The sequence below is a fragment of the Denticeps clupeoides genome, chromosome 15 (genome assembly GCF_900700375.1).
Source record: "Denticeps clupeoides chromosome 15, fDenClu1.1, whole genome shotgun sequence".
In the NCBI taxonomy this organism is placed as follows: domain Eukaryota; kingdom Metazoa; phylum Chordata; class Actinopteri; order Clupeiformes; family Denticipitidae; genus Denticeps; species Denticeps clupeoides.
In genome coordinates this window covers 4,931,146-4,948,681 of record NC_041721.1, presented here as the reverse complement: position 1 = coordinate 4,948,681, position 17,536 = coordinate 4,931,146, and the positions used below count along the sequence as shown (strand labels likewise).

The 17,536-nt window shown below is 46.5% G+C and overlaps 1 protein-coding gene across 3 annotated transcripts in view; it reads left to right on the top strand.

The window, feature by feature from the left end:
• iqsec3a (IQ motif and Sec7 domain ArfGEF 3a) overlaps positions 1–17,536 on the top strand; it is an 88,793-nt gene that overhangs the window by 52,069 nt on the left and 19,188 nt on the right. For 2 of the 3 annotated variants that reach the window (XM_028953729.1, XM_028953731.1), the window contains exons 4-7: positions 82–1,340; positions 8,578–8,739; positions 12,653–12,775; positions 16,943–17,109. In XM_028953729.1, the coding sequence (XP_028809562.1) occupies positions 82–1,340; positions 8,578–8,739; positions 12,653–12,775; positions 16,943–17,109 (1,711 nt within the window). The remainder of the gene's footprint in view (positions 1–81; positions 1,341–8,577; positions 8,740–12,652; positions 12,776–16,942; positions 17,110–17,536) is intronic. The other variant, XM_028953730.1, reaches the window with a different exon arrangement.

Here is a 17,536-nt window from a genome sequence, read left to right as displayed (position 1 = left end):
AGTCTCTTTTGTTTCAGGACTGTGCATAATTCTGTAATTGCATTTCACTAACCCACTCTCGCCTTCTCCTCTCCTCTGCAGATCGAAATGTTAGAACACAAGTACGGGGGCCACCTGATATCGCGCCGCGCCGCCTGTAAGATCCAGACAGCCTTCCGCCAGTACCAGCTCAGCAAGAACTTCGAGAAGATCCGCAACTCGCTGCTCGAGTGCCGCCTGCCCCGGCGCATCTCCCTGCGCAAGGTGCGCGTGCAGAACACGGAGGGCTTCTCCGCCGAGCGGGCCCTGGCGGAGGGCTGCGGCATGGCGGCCATCCCCCTGGTACGCTCCCCGTCCCTGCCCGCCACTGTCGGGGGCTCCTTGACTGACCTAGAGGACACCTTCACTGAACAGGTACAGTCGCTGGCCAAGTCCATAGATGATGCCCTCAGCAACTGGAGCCTGAAGACCATGTGCTCTTTGCAGGAAGGGGGTACGTACCAGTTCGAGAGCTTCGGTACGACTCCTGTAGGTCAGGCGGGAGAGGGGGGAGTCCTCGACTCGCCGGTCCTCCAGGGCGGCATGGCCGAGAGCCCCGACAGCGTTCCACGGAGTGCCAGCAAGCTAATGATGGCGTTCCGTGATGTGACGGTGCAGATTGACAGCCAGAATTTCCGCGTGTCCTCCTCCGTCATGGAATCCTCCACCTCCGTGTCCCTGGGGAACTGCGCCCAGCAGGGCGGCGCAGGCGAAGCTTCCGTGGAGCCCCCACTCCTGCCCAACAAGGATCGGGGAGCCACGGAGGAGGAGAGGCAGACCCCGCCTGCTCCTCCCCAGGAACCAGCTCCCCCAGCTCCAGAGCTGGAGTCTGGAGAGATCTCAGACGGAGATTTTCCCGCCCCCCCACCCAGCGAAGAGGAGCTGGGGGTGGAGCAGGAGCAGCTGCAGCAACAGCAGCCGGAGCACCAGCCTCCACCGCCTCCACCTCTGGCCCTGGAGAAGGTGGGAGTCCCTGCCCCAGAAACCACAGTGCTGGAGGAGACGCCCGCGGCCCCACCCCCTCCGGAATCTCCCCCAGAAGGGACGTCGGGAGTCCCCCCGGACCCCACTGCGGAGGAGCTGGAGGCCAAGCGCAGCGAGTCGGAGGCGGCCGACAACAGCTCGGAGCAGATGAGCAGCAGCAGCACCTCCACCTCGGCGCGGTCCGCCTCCGAGGCCTCGTCCAAGGAGGCCCTGCAGGCCATGATCCTCAGCCTGCCGCGGTACCACTGCGAGAACCCCGCCAGCTGCAAGTCCCCGACGTTGTCCACCGACATCATGCGCAAGCGCCTCTACCGCATCGGCCTGAACCTCTTCAACCTGTGAGTACGCTTGGGGATCTGGGACAAACGCTTCGTCTCGATGAGGGGGCTTCGGGCGTTATTTTAGGCCACTCAGTAAACACGGCTCCAGCACAAAGATTAAAATGTCCAACGTTTTCCGCTGTCAATCCTCTGCGGGTTGCGTCCCCTCTCTGCCTCCCGCTCTTTCCAGCTGGTTTGAGCTGCTGAAGCTTTGCAGGCCACGTTTGTGAGAAAAGCCACGTGTGGCTTTTAAGGGTCCATATGGCCCCGGGCCCCTTATAGCAAAGATGGAGAAACAAAAATCCTTGGATTACTGAGCCACTCCCGCGGCCATTAAAAGAAGCTGATATCTCTTGCACGTCATTTCTTCGTGCACAGAGAATTAGAGACTTTATCCCGTGCACATTTAATGTTGGGAATCTTCTTAGCCGTCCAGGGGTCAGTTTTCACTTTCCGCTCACAACCCGACGAGTGTGTAAATAAAAATAAAGTCAAATAAAGTGATTGTCACATGTGATACACAGCACACGGTGCACACAGTGAAATGTGTCCTCTGCATTTAACCCATCACCCTTGGTGAGCAGTGGGCAGCCATGACAGGAGCCCGGGGAGCAGTGTGTGGGGATGGCGCTTTGCTCAGTGGCACCTCAGTGGCACCTTGGCGGCTCAGGATTCGAACCGGCAACCTTCCTTAACCGCTAGGTCACCACTGCCTCGAGTGTGTAATGTTGCGTATTCAGTGGTAGGTGTCTCACTACCTGTACATCTTTGCCCTTTGAGAAAAACAAGGTGTCTGTGTCTCATTGCATTGGTTTTTAGGTCTTATCCAGCTTTATTCAGTAATATTATTTGAAGGGAGTATAAAACTGTACTTGCCTGGAAGTGACAACCTGTACGGCGGTGAGGAGGTGACAACGCCACAACTGTGTTGGCATACCCTTTGAAACAGTCGCACTCCACCGAATATATGCACGTATGCAGCGAAGATGGTCTCAGAAGGAACGTTGAGACATTTTCTTTGTTCCGTACGATTCCGATACGTCTCCTGCAGTCATGACATTCAAGCGCAAAACGTTCACAGATTACAGCACCGGCGGCCGAGTTGAACGTATCCGCACATTCATCACTACGTAGCTGTTAAATACGTTCAAATGAAATAAAAAGGAAGATTGTTCTGTCGTGTTATTTTGCCCACCAGGATTTACAGAAATAAACATAAAAAGACATAAACATAAAAAGAAACAAATATCCAATTGCAAATGCAACTTTTAATGGCCTTGTCAAACAGACAGGTTCTCAACGAAAGCCCTTGCACTCTGCCCTCAGGGACCGTTTTGAAGTTGCCGTCAGATAGTGAATTAAAGAGACAGTCTTTAAACGATGTTAATGGAATGTTAATACACGCCCATGCGTCCCCCCTCCCCCTCCAGCATTCATCCACGGAGGAGGTGAGGCCCGGGCCTTCCATTAATACCCGCCGCGCATTTATCTTCCTCAGCTGCCGAGCTCTTGTCCATTAAAATTCTGCTCCACTGCCGCCACTCCCCCACCTTCCCCGGAGAGGCACAGACAGGGCCTGATAAGCTCTCGCAGGACAAATGGTGCACAGGTGCATGATGGGTAGGGTAAGAACCCAGGGGAAGGACACAGGCCCTGGTCAGGACGTCGGGGACAGAGTTACCAAGCGGATGGACTGAAAAGCGTCCTCTGCATGCGCTTTTTGTCAGATCGGCAGACAACAGACAGAAACGAGGGATAAACGGCGCTTTTACCTCAGCCGTAAATAGGCAAGGCCTTGCATTTTCTAGTGAGTGCCATTAGCCGAAAGGTTCCCTGGCTGTTATTTGGCATTTTCAGTGGCCGAACATCGAGAGCGGGAGCGCGTTTGCAATTAGGAATTCTCTTAGAACTGAGCAACGTAATTAAAAAGTTGCCTCACCATGGTAAGATCAAGGGAATTCACAGATCATTTGGCGGAGGAGAGCTTTCTTGCTCTTGTTCTCATTACACATGTTTTACCCAGCCGCTCCTTCTGTTCTTATTAGTCGGTTTTCAGCCATAATCAAATGTTGGTCGCAGTATTGGGAGACAGGCATGCTAACTGTGTGGCTTTAGCTTTTTTTTGGGACCTGCCAGGGCCGGCCCATGGCATAAGCAGTATAGGCCAATGCTGGGTGCCACAAATGGATGAAGAAAAAAGTTAAGTAAAGTGAAGTGATTGTCACATGTGATACACAGCAGCACAGCACACGATGCACACAGTGAAATTTGTCCTCTGCACCTCAGTGGCACCCTGGCGGATCGGGATTCGAACCGGCAACCTTCTGATTACGGGGCCGCTTAGGCCACCACTGCCCCACTAGGCCACCACTGCCACCACCAGAACATTTCACTATTCTTAAAACTAGTTGGTATTAATGTGTCAGGACTGGCTGCAGCTGGAGACATCACCTGTGCCCAATCCAGACAGCGGATGAAAGGCGCCATGCAGCCACCCATCAGCGGCTGCGACATTTTTTAGTGGACCTGGCAACTGTGTAGTAGTGTTGTTTCGGCCATTGTGCCCCATTATGTCCCGCCTCTGCGCTTCCTTCATTCGTCAGCTCGCAGACGTGACATAATGTGTCTTAATATAAAAAGAACAAGCCCACATGAACTTACCTGCTTAAGAAAGCCTATTAAGAAGTAGTAGTAATAATAATAATAATTATATGTAACTTTCCTATGAGGCCATAATGCCTCGTCTCATTTTCGCCTCGTTCTTATTTCATTTTATATATCACATGTCACATGACAAGCATTTATGTTGCATCTCGTCTAATTTTTTCGTCTCGTCATAAAGGATTGAAGAAAAAAATTAGTTGGCAAAAACATCACTAACTAGAATTTACTGCAGTGCAAGGGGGTGCCACCTACAATATTGCCGAGGGCTCCTGGGACCTGCCATGACCTTCTCTCTTCGGTTACGCAACCCGTTCCTGAATCTGAACAGCGCGTGTGGTTTGGTGCCCAGGCGTTCATTAGTCAGCATCTGAGCAGTTTCTGGTCTCCGGCACAACCACTTAAGTTAAATGATGCTACCAGACAACATCCGACAGGCAGCGACTTCTCCACCGCACATTATGTCATCGCGTTGCTCTGCCTCGACCTCTTCTGCTCCCACGGCCTCTGCAGGGGGATTTTATTTTCCTCTCGTTCTTTCAATTTGGATTTCTCTCTGTACTTGACTCAGTTGATGATGATGTGTAGCCCTGTAATTGTAGGCAACGAGGAGGAAGACGAGGAGGTTTTATTCCATGCTGTGAGTGTGACACTTGACTTTGATTATATACAGGTAGTTCCAGTCTGGTCTGAATGAAGATTCTTGGCAATAAATGTCAATTAAAAGATCAGTATCCTAAATAGAGGCAGTATTTTAGTCCTCAAGTTTGATTAAAGTGAAGCCATTGTGACAAACAGCACATCATGGTGCACACATCAAAACCCTTCACCATTAGTGAGCCGTGGGAAGCCATGAAAGGCGCCGAGGGAGCAGTGTGTGGGGACGGAACTTTTCTCAGTGGCAGTTCAGAGTTTGAGCCAGCAACCTTCCGATTACGGGTACGAGACCTTACCCGCAAGGCCGACCACTGCGTTAGTCAGGAGTTACAGGTAATTTAACCGAGGATCACATTAACATCCATATTTCATTGTAAACAGCAATGATGCGTGTATTAATAGTGGAAGAGGAGTGTAAAATACACACAATATGAGGACAATAGCAGTAGATGCAGCAACAACAAGAACGATTGTATTGGACCAAATAGAAGGCCGACTTAAATTTAAGAAGTTTTATACTTTTGCCAAGTCAATTGGAGAAAGTTTGCTCCCATGCACCACCACCCACCCCAGTTTATCCATCAGCAGGACACAGGTCCTGGTCAGTCCATGGAGATAAGCCCATTTTAATCGTCAGTGCAGACCGATGCTTGGTTGGGATTGAAGGACAGGCGGTGGGCGGGTGGAGAGGGGTGAGACAGAGACACCACCTCCACCCCCAGCCAGAGGGAGAGGGCGAGGGCGACATTTCAGCTTATTAGTTCCAGCAGTTCATTTCCTTGCCTGATACCTTTGCTGCACCCCCCCTGCATGTTAAGCAGGGTGATAGTAAGTGTTCTTACTGTGTGTGTGTGTGTTTGTGTGTGTGTGTGTGTGTCAGAAAGCAGGATTTGGGCACTGGCTGAAACTACCCGGGCTTATTCTTCCGAACAGGTAATTAAGTCGAGAGGTTAGCTGTGTGTGTGTTTAGCTCTATAAAGCCATTATAGAAAGTGAGGGTAGAGAAACAGGTTTGACTTCTCAGAGTTTTCACCTGATGTGTGAACTGAATGGAAATCGCCTTCTCCCCCCCGAGGGGATCTGCAGAGCAAGGACACACAAACGCTGGCCTCCCCCACTAATCTCGTCTCGCCGTCCACAACTACTGGCCACGCCACAATGGCGTCTCCATCGCCGAGCTCCTTCCACCGATCTATTGATCTGCTCACATCATTACAGCCTCAGAGCCGGGGGTCTCCGCAGTCAAGTGGGCTCCACGCCTGGCGAGCTTCCCTCCACGCTCGGTCACAGAAGGAGATGGCCGAGCTTGGATAAAGCACGTTGAATAAAAGATGAGGGACTGGACAAGGTGATGGAAGGAGGTGTTGGGGAGGGGGGAGGGAGTGTAGGAAAGCTGCTGGGCGTCTAGCATGCTTTTCGTGCATCGGGCATAATTAACACGGCAGATCAGCAAAGCAGGCTTCAAACCCCCTCCAGGAGAAAACCTTGGGCCTCAAACCTAACACAATGCACTGAGTGAGTGTGTGTGTGTGTGTGTGTGTGTGTGGGGGAGTGTGTGTTCTTGCATGTGCATATTTCCTCAAGCATAAAGACCTACACTGGCACCCTTTTATTATGTTGTCATGTTGTAATAACATGGTAACAATACATGATTTGCTCTGCCCTCAACAAACTTGCAAAACGAACACAAACGAGTTGCTTTTTGCACCGATTCATGCGGCGTGACGATATTCCTTCAGGGATGGGACATTATAAACACGAACGCCTCGCCCGGCCGCTGGAGGGCTAGCCGTAATGGACTGTAGCTCCGCATGGCAGAGAGTAAATCACGGTAATGAATAAAGACGGACGTGACACCCAGCCCGGCGGCCCCTGCACTCCATGCAGATGAATGTTTCGGCCCTCGCAAACCTCCCGGTGCTCCGTGTGAGCAGCACATGCATCAAGACCATGCATCAAAACAAACCAAACAGCTTATTATTTCAGGAGGTCCTATACTATATTACTATATACTGTATTTTTGAATAATCCTTGTATTAAAATTAGGTTTGTATCATTCGTTCAGTTCACCACGGGTTTAATGTAAACTGGAATTATAGCTTTTGGAGACCGTAAGGGGGCAATATAAAATCTTGTTGGCATGTGCTTCCTTATGTGAATACAGATAAACCATCACAACTGAGAATATGTCATAAATCATCATCAATTTTCTTTCTATATTTCACATTAAAAAAAGAGAATAGAAAAGTCTGCCATTCTGGTTCAGCGACATTTTGCCAAAGGAAATAAATGTTACATTAAAACCATGAAGTTTAAATTAAACCTACCCACCTGTATATATACCGTGTGCACACAGTGCAATTTGTCACTTCACTTTATCTTCACTTTATTTGTCACTTCACTTTATCTTTAGGAGTGTTCGTTAAATGCTAATTGGGTCGCTGTCCATTCAGCACCACATCATGGCCCTGATCCTCGGCCCCTCCCCCTTTCCCTCTCTCCCCTGGTAAGCCTCTCTTTCTTATGTAAGTGCGACGGTGCCAGAGTCAGGCGGATTGGAGTGCTGAGCCGGCGCGGACGGCCTGGCGCTTTCCCTGCACGTTCAAAGCCGCTAAAAATAGCGGCTGGCAAATAGGCGGCATAGATGAATGGAGGGGAAGTCGGGGGCGAGCGCGAGCATGAGCCAGGAAACGTGTTGTGGGCATGAGGCGGCGGGCGGCACAATATGCTCGCACACAAATGTTCTCCCGCATTTGTCAGGACGTCAACAAGACTAAGCCTAAACTTCACCACGCCCCTAAACCCAGTTAAGTAAAGGCAAGTCTTCTGTGTTAGATATGCAGTTGGTAGAGTCTTTATGAAACAGTCCCTGTGTTCCTGTATTTGTGTTTTATACGTGGTGAATGCAGAGCTTTAGCAAGTGTAAAGACTCAAAAGTATGCCAGTCATAGGTGCGGATTATCCAGTTTGGCCTATTAGTGGGCGTGGTCCCAAGATGACATTAAAAGATGAACTCGCGCTTTACTTGAAAAACACCCAGGGAGCTGTCAATCATGCCTACGGGCTCCTCCGCCTGAAGATGTTGTTCGGGAAAATGTCATAAAAGTTCGTTTTCTGTGTGTCAGAAATAATTACACACCAACAACAAGGGCTGGTTGGGAAGTTAGTTCCTCCTCCCCGACATGCAGAGAACTAGCAAGCCGCCACTTCTGTTTATTTGAGCGAATCTGGAAGGTTCCCTTGGCGTGACGTGCCACGTCCTAAAAAAAAGCCGAGGTTTTAGGTTCGTTTAGGTTCCGTTAATTAAAGGAAATAGATCTCGAGGAGGAGAACAAAAAGACCAGACACGGCGAGGAGGATCTGTAGCTTGCAGCCGAAGAGGATGAGTAGTGGCAGGTAGACGCTGCGAGCACATTGGGTTCTAAATATACACCGAGGTCCGCGGTCTCGGGGACATCTGACCCCCACCCCCCACGGGCATTTCCGCCGAAGTCGGGCCCTGTTTGCATTCGTCTCCGACTCCTCTAATTGGCCCCGGGAAGGGCCGAGTGCTGTTGACTTTAGCGCACGCTCTTCGGGAAGATCTCGATTGGAATGCCGCGAGCGCGCCAGGCCGGCATGCCGGCGCGTGATGTTTAATCACTGCTAATGAACGTAATGATCCGATAGGAGATGAATATTAATGTCCGCCGAGATGGCCGCACCGCTGCGGTGCAGTCTGTTCCGGGCCAAGACGGGGAGCAGATCTATTTTTACTGCGGTAATTTTATTAAAGTCATCTCTCATTGTTAAGGTGTATTAGTGTCTCGGACGACCGTGGCCGTTTACTCTGGTGCTTTTCAATATCTGCTTTAATGTCCGGCGCATCAGGATTTTCTCAATATAACCTTCATGATTGTCCTGTCTCTGCCATAATTCTTTTGTGCCTTTTCCAAAGGAACCCAGACAAAGGTCTTCAGTTCCTAATCTCCCGGGGCTTCATCCCCGATACACCTATCGGAGTGGCTCATTTCCTGCTGCAGAGGAAGGGACTGAGCCGGCAGATGATCGGAGAGTTCCTCGGCAACAGCAAGAAGCCGTTCAACAGGGACGTTCTAGAGTGAGTATTTGCCCCCCTGCACTTTTTTTTGTATAATTTATGGCCAAATATGTTTAAAAAAACGTACATTTCACCAAAATTTTACTCCGTTCCTCACCTAAGAGTTATGGTTTCGAAGTGGTAGGTGGCCCCAAGCTGACATCTATCTCTTGTTCTTGAGGAGAGAGACAATAAATAGCCCTTAAAATTTCTCTCTCACTTCACCTGCAGCTCCCTCTCTGCACTTCCTCTCTCTGCACAGAGTTCGTTCCGAGGTCAGCCTCCATTTGGAAGCAATATCAGAACTGGAATGGAGTTGTTTTGTGCATCCTTGCACAGTTTCTCTCCATAGATTTGATGCATTTGAAATAAGATGTTTTTTGCGGTGCCTTGTAAGAGTGTTGGCTAATGTACAAGGGGTCTTTGGAGTGCAGAGAACGGAGGGAAATGGAGGAGAAAGGGAGGAGATGGATGCTGCGCTATAGCTGGGCGTGTGACAGCATCGACAGGAAGAGGTTTAAATCATCCACAATGAGAGCTGTCAATCGTGCCTACAGGCTCCACCCTTTTTAAGCTTTGTTTATGGATGTCAGAAATTATTACGGGTAGGGTCATTAGTTCCATCGACAGGTAGTTAGGTCCTTCTCTCCAACAGGCAGACAACAGTCCATTTTTTTCTGTAAATCTGAAGCGATCATCATCATATAAAGCGCCACAAAACCCAGGCAAATCATATGATGAATGCAATTGTCTTAATGCCAATCTTGCAACTATGATGAAAGTTCATGACTTTGCATGAGGATGTTTTGTGTGTGTGTGTGTGTGTGTGTCAATGCATTAATTTCATTAATAAACATGATGTTGATTATATTACATGACAATATGGTTTTGATGAGACTGATGAGGGCCGTGACAGAACGCAGCACCGGAATGATAGCGGTGACTAATTAAGTCATCATATTAATCAGATTTTAATTTGATGGAACTAAATGTCCTGGATAAAGCGTGAGGTCAAAATGTCCTCTCTGCTTAATTCAAATGCCACAAAATGCTCCTTTAATACCTTTAAAGTGATGGGTTTTAAAAGTGCCATGCCGGTGCCATATACTCCAGGTAACGCTGTGAATTATGTTCATATCTAAAAATCGAAAAACAAGAGCAGGACTGTTGAAAACGTCATGGCTATTTGAGACAAGTCTCAGCTCTCTCTTTTTAGCTGCAGTTGTAGAAAAATCTTTTTCAAAAACATTTTCTTTTGAGGCAGATTTTACACTTGCCAAATGCAGATTAATATGATTTCAAATTATATGATTTTTTTTCTCTGGAGCAGATGGAAAGAAAATTGATTTCCATGCGACGGTTTTAAATAAACACAAATGCAGATGATCATTCCAAACAGATGGCTGAAACAGCACTGGTGTGTGCCATGCAGTTTAGTGTGTGTGTTAAGGGTGTGTAAGGGTGTAAAAAGAGATGGCCTGAGAATGAAAAGGATCAACAAAGCCAGAGACAGGGGGCGGAGAAATGAACCAGCAATTGAAGCTTAAGGGTCAGATTGTGGCGATGGATGGGAACTGTGTAGTTTTTTTCATCGGTGCCTGCAGAAATGAAGGGCTACTGCATTGAGGACGTTGCATGATCAAACTGCACTGACATATAACAGCTAGCCCAGATCATCAATGCCTTTTCCATGCATCGATACTCAGAAGGTTTTCCAGAAGATCATCAATACACAGTAATGTGCGAAGGCCAGTGACAATATTCAACATTTTCTCTCAACTCAGATGCCATATTCACTTTTTAATAACTATTATTTGTGTGTTTTATATATTTATAGAATGAGAGAAATAAAAGAGACAAACCTCAGCTCTCAGTTGCTGAGGCGTATCCCTATCCGGTGCTGTAGAATGAAGCCACACTAGATGGAGCTGTGAGATTTTTACATTTACATTTACAGCATTTATCAGATTGTGAGAGCATCCTTCAGTTACTACATCTTTAACCCTGAACGTAGTTTCTACATTTTTTTCCAGAATCCCATTGGATTTCAAGAGGCTGAAAACAACCAGTGATAAATATCGCTAGTCATAAACTGCCTGTTTTATCTCAAGTTTACACTGGTTTTACAGTGTAAATGTAAATGAATGTTAACAGAATCCTCTGAGTTAGAACGTCCTTGTAGAACGTTCTCTCTTTTTTCCAGAATAGCCTGCAGTGACATTGTTCCTTGTCAGAAATCTGCTTGTACAGCGCTGTTAAAACGCTTAAACACTATTTGCATCTTGTAGCTTTTTTTTTTTTTTTGACAGTTTATGTAACGCTCGGCAGAACACTGATTGACAGCACCGGACAAGAGATGAAATGGACACGCTGACCGGTTTTAACACAAACAGAACATGCGGGTGTGGTTCGAGTCTCCTGAAATAGCAGCTCTCCCGTTTCACTTCTATCCTTTGCGTTTGTAGGTATTTTTAACATGTTTTTCTGCGGAATTACGGTGTTTTTTCCAGTATCCCTTGTAAACGCACGCTGCCCAGTGTTCAAAGCAGAAACAGGAGGAAAAAAATAAAAGGCCTTGAGAGTGACACTGCATCACTGCATTCTGCTCCTATATGTTATGGTGAAGTCTGGCATGAAAGCAATGTGCAGTGATAGGCTTTCAGCTCTGTGCTCCCTCGGATAGAAGCTTTTTCGAAACCTGGAATGTGTAATGGAGCTTTTTCCGGAAGAACCTCCAGACTGTGAAAATGGAGGATGGGAAAATGATTGAGAGGAAGATTTTAAGTGGACTCTGTTGTGTTTGCATGCCCTTCCTGCTCCAGTTTCTTGCCACTGTCCAAAGATCAGGATTTTATGTGGGTTGGTGATGCCTAATTGTGTTTTGTGTCTGAATTCTCGCCCGGCACCCAATAACCATAAAGCAGCATAACACATACATCATAATATGTGGTTTAGGTGTGCAAATTTTTCTTCTTTGGGTACCTCAGCTGCAAACAATGCCATTATATTTGTTCATTGTACTGCCATTACCTGCAGCTTATCAGAGAAAAGAAGGACAAATAAACTCAGGCAGCGAGAAAGAGAAAGAGAGAGAGGTATGGGCGGGGGGAGTGAAAGAGATTTTTTATTTATTTATTTTTTTCTGTGCCCAGACCCGCCGCTAATCTCCTTATCCGTTTTTCATTCCCAGCTGCCCACAATGTATATCCAGGCTGGGCCATCCAGAGGCCAGGCTGCAGTAAAACGTCTCATCTCGCTTCTTTTCAATCAATTTAGGCATAAGAAAGAAGTAGTGGTTCTTCATTAGGCAAATTATTCAGGCGCTCAGCTCACCGAGTGGAAGTGCAGGTCTCCAGAAGCACCTTGTGCGAGTTGCTTTGCTTGGTTTTCAGATTAGTCCCACCTCTGAGGCAACATTGCCTGCTGCTTGTAATTACTACTGTACTCAATGGACTGGGTGTGCGGTTAGCATAAATGTGTGCAGTTATAATGTGTGTGTGTGTGTGTGTGTGTGTGTGTGTGTGTGTGTGTATGTGTTTATTGAGTGAGTGCATGAAATTATCCAAGTGTGCAGAGCAGCGTTCCTCAAATCTGGTCCTGGAGGAGCTCCTGACAAAGATTTCACGCTGCCTACAAGTGGCCACCTTCATTATTAACAATTATTAACACCCAAGCCGTGTTAAGGTGGGGTTGACAGGGGGTCCTCCAGGAGCAGGGCTGGGAAACACTGGTGTAGAGCATGATCCTCATGCTGTCCAGGATCCTGATGCTAATGCCTACAGAGCAGAGGAGACAGGAGAGGCCGTGTGTGTCTCCTGCCTGGAGCTCTCCCCTAATGAGCCACGTAAGGACAGACGCCAAAAATACCTTCTGCATAACTGACTCACTCCTTGCCTTGTCTCCTTGCCTTCTCCCGTGTCTCCATTTTCTACAGCTGTGTGGTGGACGAGATGGACTTCTCTGGCATGGAGCTGGATGAGGCTCTGCGGAAGTTCCAGGCCCACATTCGTGTGCAGGGGGAGGCGCAGAAGGTGGAACGGCTGATCGAAGCCTTCAGGTGGGGATGCAGAGGTTGGAGTGTTCAGAAGTGTTCAACTTGCACTACATTCGCTTGCATCACACCACATTTTCAGGTCCAGGTCCGCTGCCTAATTTCTTCATTCTGTATTTGCTACAGTTATATTAGTTATACATTGGTGAAAAAAGTGAACATGCCTCTGCAACCTCTGTTGAAATCCAGCTCAGTAATGAACCTTTGCATGCTGTAACATTTTGTGTATGGTTTGCGTCTGATCTCCTTGACCTCCTAAATATAAAACTATAGATTAAGCTAGATTCGAAAGATTCATGTTTTGTTCAATGCTTTGTTGTTTGAGGTAGAAAGAAAAATGTTGTATAGCAACATACTTTCCACCAAGACGTTATCTAAGTGCTCATTTCGGTAAATGCATGGGACTTTCTTATTTAAGGTATGAGATATTCTTTTGTTTAACTGTCCTTGCGTCCATTTCATGTGTTGGTTGTGCAAATCATAAAAAAATTTAAAAAATGCAAGTAGGTTTACACAAATTAACGGTCTGCCCTCTAGTGGAGTCCTCCAGCAATGCGTTTTTTCCATATGTAGGTTTTTCAGGAACTACATTCAGGAAGAAGCTGGTTTTAGTGTATGAATGCATGGTTTAAAAGAAAGTATTGCTTCATATTTCATGTGATTTCATGTGATCTTACCACTAGTTAGATTCCCTGAATTTTTTTTTCTAATACACTGATTCAGTAAAAGCCGTTGTGTTGTGGTTTGTCAAGGGTTTCAATCAGTCACCACTGATTGTCAGAGCGTCTTCTATTTATTTTTAAAGCAAAATGTTATAAATGTCATAAATGTAAAATAGAAAGTGTAAATGAAATCAGGTCCAGGTGTGACTCGTCGTGCCAAAACTGATGAGAGACAAGGCTGCAAAACAGCCCCATTACACAACTAACGCCCTATTACACAAGTTACGGACAGTTGTTAACGGATAGATCAGGTGAAGCACTGCTGGTGTTCAGGGTGTGTCTAACCTTGCTGGTGCCAGATGCTACTCTTTCAGCGCTTCTTTTCGGGATAAACTATGACTTTGCCACCGGGTGAGAGATACACACACACACACACACATACACACAAGAAGCAAGTGGCCTGTGGAGCTTGTGCATGTGTGTGTGTTTTTAGGTAAAAACAGTTGGAGTACTTGTGACAGAGATGCCAGAACGCATCTCTTAGCATTTGTTTCAGTGGACAGAGCGATCTTACTAGCAAAGAGCTAATTCATGTGGCTCAATGAGCTTTTTTTTTTTTTTTTTTTTTTTACTTGAATTAGCCTTAGATTAGTGCCGTGGCATCGCATTGTAAGCAAAGGCATCTTTATCATCTTCATTAAAAGTGACAGAATCGTGCGCTGGCGGATTGTTCTGTGCGTGTGTGTGTGCGTGCGTGTATAAATAACTCTCTGGTTGCATAACCCAGGCCGTCTCCCAGAGTGCCACCCCCGCCGCAGCCTTTGAAATTTCAGAGGGAGAGATGAGAAAGCTGTGAGAAAAAGAAGCGTGAGAAAGACAACAAACCCAGTGAATAAAAACTCTTGTGTCTGAATGAAAGGTTTCCTTAAGAATGATCGACGCTCAGCCTTCTCTAAGAACAGTGCAACTCAAGGCGCTTTTTGTCTTTTGCAAAAAAAAAAAAGAAAAAAAAAAAAAAAAGAAAAATTAATCTTCGGCTGAGAGTCTGTGCGGGTCGGTGCGCTGCGTGTGATTTTTGGAGGTCTGTCACTTCCCCAGAATATAGACTCCAATCATCTGGCTCGCCGGACTCAGGACTCTTGGGTGGGTGGGGGGGTGCTCTACCTGGGATGATGATTTGTTGAGCTGATAGTTTTTTTTATGTGAAATTGCGGTTTTCACTCGAGTGTCTGCCTTTTAGGGTCTCGCACACACACCAGAGGTAAAATTCTACTGTAGGCTATTTCTTCCGCATAATGCGTGTTCGAGTTGGTTAACCTGGTAGAATGGCCCGGCAGGTGAGCGTTGAATGAATAGGAAGCAGAAATAACGGCGGTGGATTTTGAGTCCTGCTCAGCGCCCAGGTGGAATTTCATTATTAATCGCGTTGTCTGCCGATTTGATGACGCGATGGCTTAAAATCAAATCTGATCACCAGTGACAACCGTCTGAGCCAATCCGACGAAATCTGCTGAAGATTTTTGGGTTTTAGTCAGTCTTGGCTACTAATATATTGTAATAGCCTCGGTCTCAGTCAATTTTGAACAGATAGCGTCTTTTTGTCAGCTTTGAGATATAATTTCCCTTGAGTGATATTAGATCAGCTTGATGTTTTTATTAAATGTGAATTTTGGCTCTAGGCTCTTTTTTTTTACTTCACGAACTAGTGAAAATGTGTTTTTTCCCGGTCCAACACCAAAGATTCTTGTTTGGCTTTACTACGAACTGAACCTAAGGGTACCTGAGGGCAAGACGACGAAACATTGACATTGATCTCACCTGTGCGAATTCTTGAAGACCAGATGCATTTTTATCGTTATGCTTTTAAACCCAAGTGAAATGTTTGCATGGTCCATATGGGGTCTGAAAAAATCTGAATGCAGATATACTTCCCCACCTGTATTTTGAGCAATGCACAAGGCATAATAGGATGTCCTTTCCGATGCAGCTTGGGTACGCCTGGCTGCCTCTTCAGGACGATCGGCAGACCTTTTCTCGCGGCATCGCAGGATTTGGTCTTTCGGCCCATTTTCACTCACTCATAATGATGCATGTTCTCGCTGCCAGAGCTGATGTAGTTGGCAGAAAGAGCCCAGCTCGTAGTCGTCCCCAGCAGGTGTCTCTCAGCGTTAGATTCACCGAGGCACCAGGCCAGCACAATTACAGATGAGCCAGGCATTGATTTAAAGCCCCACTATTTGATCTACATCTGCGCTGACGTGAACTGTCTAATCTTCACCGTAGAAAAAAAGTGCGTGGGTAAGGGCTTTCGCGTTTTCTACTTTCCGTCCATACTGTTCATAAATTTGGGACGGGGTGCTTTCATCCCACCCCTGGCCTTCCGGTCAGTTAATGTTGGAGTAGTGAGATGAGAGCACCATCATAATCTTGCAGTGAATGATGACGCTGATGTCAAAAGTGACATGCAGCCGCAAAAATTGTACAAGTTGTTTCAACCACAGCTCCTCCTGAACACCTTCTGGTTATCTGTATGCAAGAAAACTGTACTTTTGGTATGTTCTACCAACAGAATGGCCAATATTATACAAGGTGGGGATGGGAATGGGAATGGTTGGTGATATTAATGTCCTGTTTGTGGCACGTTAGTATATGTGAGGGGGCAAACTTATCAAGATGGTGGCCATTTTGAAGTCGGTCATCTTGGATCCAACTTTTGTTTTTTCAATACTAAGAGGGTCATGTGACACATCACATTTATTGGTAATTTCACAAGAAAAACAATGGTGTGCTTCTTTCATGAGTAATTTACAAGTTTCTGACCACTTATAAAATGTGTTTTATGTCACCAACCATTCCCATTTTATTAAGGTGTATCCATATAAAAGGTGTATCCATATAAACCCACCCTGTAGAATGTTTCAACATAAGCTACAGATAGCTTTTTGTGAATTGCACTCCGTATATTTTCTCTGTGTCATATAGTGGTTCTGTAATGTCACCCATCCTACATATGAAACCTGATATCACTAAATCACCTGGAGTAAGCAGTGCTGTAACCTGCACTGTAACCAGACATCGGGGGCACTGATGTTCAGTCTGCAAATCAGAAATGAGATCTCAACTCATAAAAAAAAAATCCTATAAATATTCTTTATGTTTTTAGGCTTTTTACATCTGATTTTGTTAGATTAATTCTTTAATTAAAAACATTGGAAACATAGGAAAATGTATAACATCAAATTATATAAAAAACAGCATAAAATGCAACCGTTTCAAAATGTAAAAGATACTAACTAAGATTAATTGTTGAGAACCCTATTATTATTTCCTTTGCTCATTAGGTATTTTAACAGTAATCTCTGCTTCACTGGAGAATTACAGAGCTGCTGACTCGGAATTCTGGCTGCACATTTAGCCAAATTTTCTGCAATTAGAACGGAGCCCTTCTCAGGCGGGGATGTCTGTTGATGACTTTTTACGACTCTCTCGCTCTCTGTTTTTCATGTCTCAGCCAGCGTTACTGCATGTGTAACCCGGATGTGGTGCAGCAGTTCCACAACCCAGACACCATCTTCATCCTGGCCTTCGCCATCATCCTCCTCAACACCGACATGTACAGCCCCAACATCAAACCCGATCGCAAGATGATGCTGGAGGACTTCATCCGGAACCTCAGAGGTGGGGCATGATCTTCACAACTGCGCTGCATGTCTTAAATGGTGCCACGTAGAGTGGAAGACACGGGCGAACCTTTGTTTACATGGAAGCGCGTTTGTCCAGCGGCATCTTTTTTATTCGCCCGTCAGGACGTCCTCTCGGGAAGAACCGGCGAGATGCTGCTGCTGAAGAGAGTTAGGGAGGATTAGGGAGTTGCTGAAGGAAAGTAAACAGTCAGAGATGAAAGGAGGTAAACAGCCAGTGTTGAAAGGTACGACATGAAAGTGGAGGAGCAAGGTGGCGAGAGTCGGAACAAGTGTGGGAAGAGGTTAGCTTCCTCGAGCTTCTCCTGGCCTCATTAAAAACATCTGAGAGGTGACTATGCGTGCTGACAGACCGGTGGCTTCCCTGGTCATGGCAGACGCTGCGAAGGTGGCGACATGTCGCC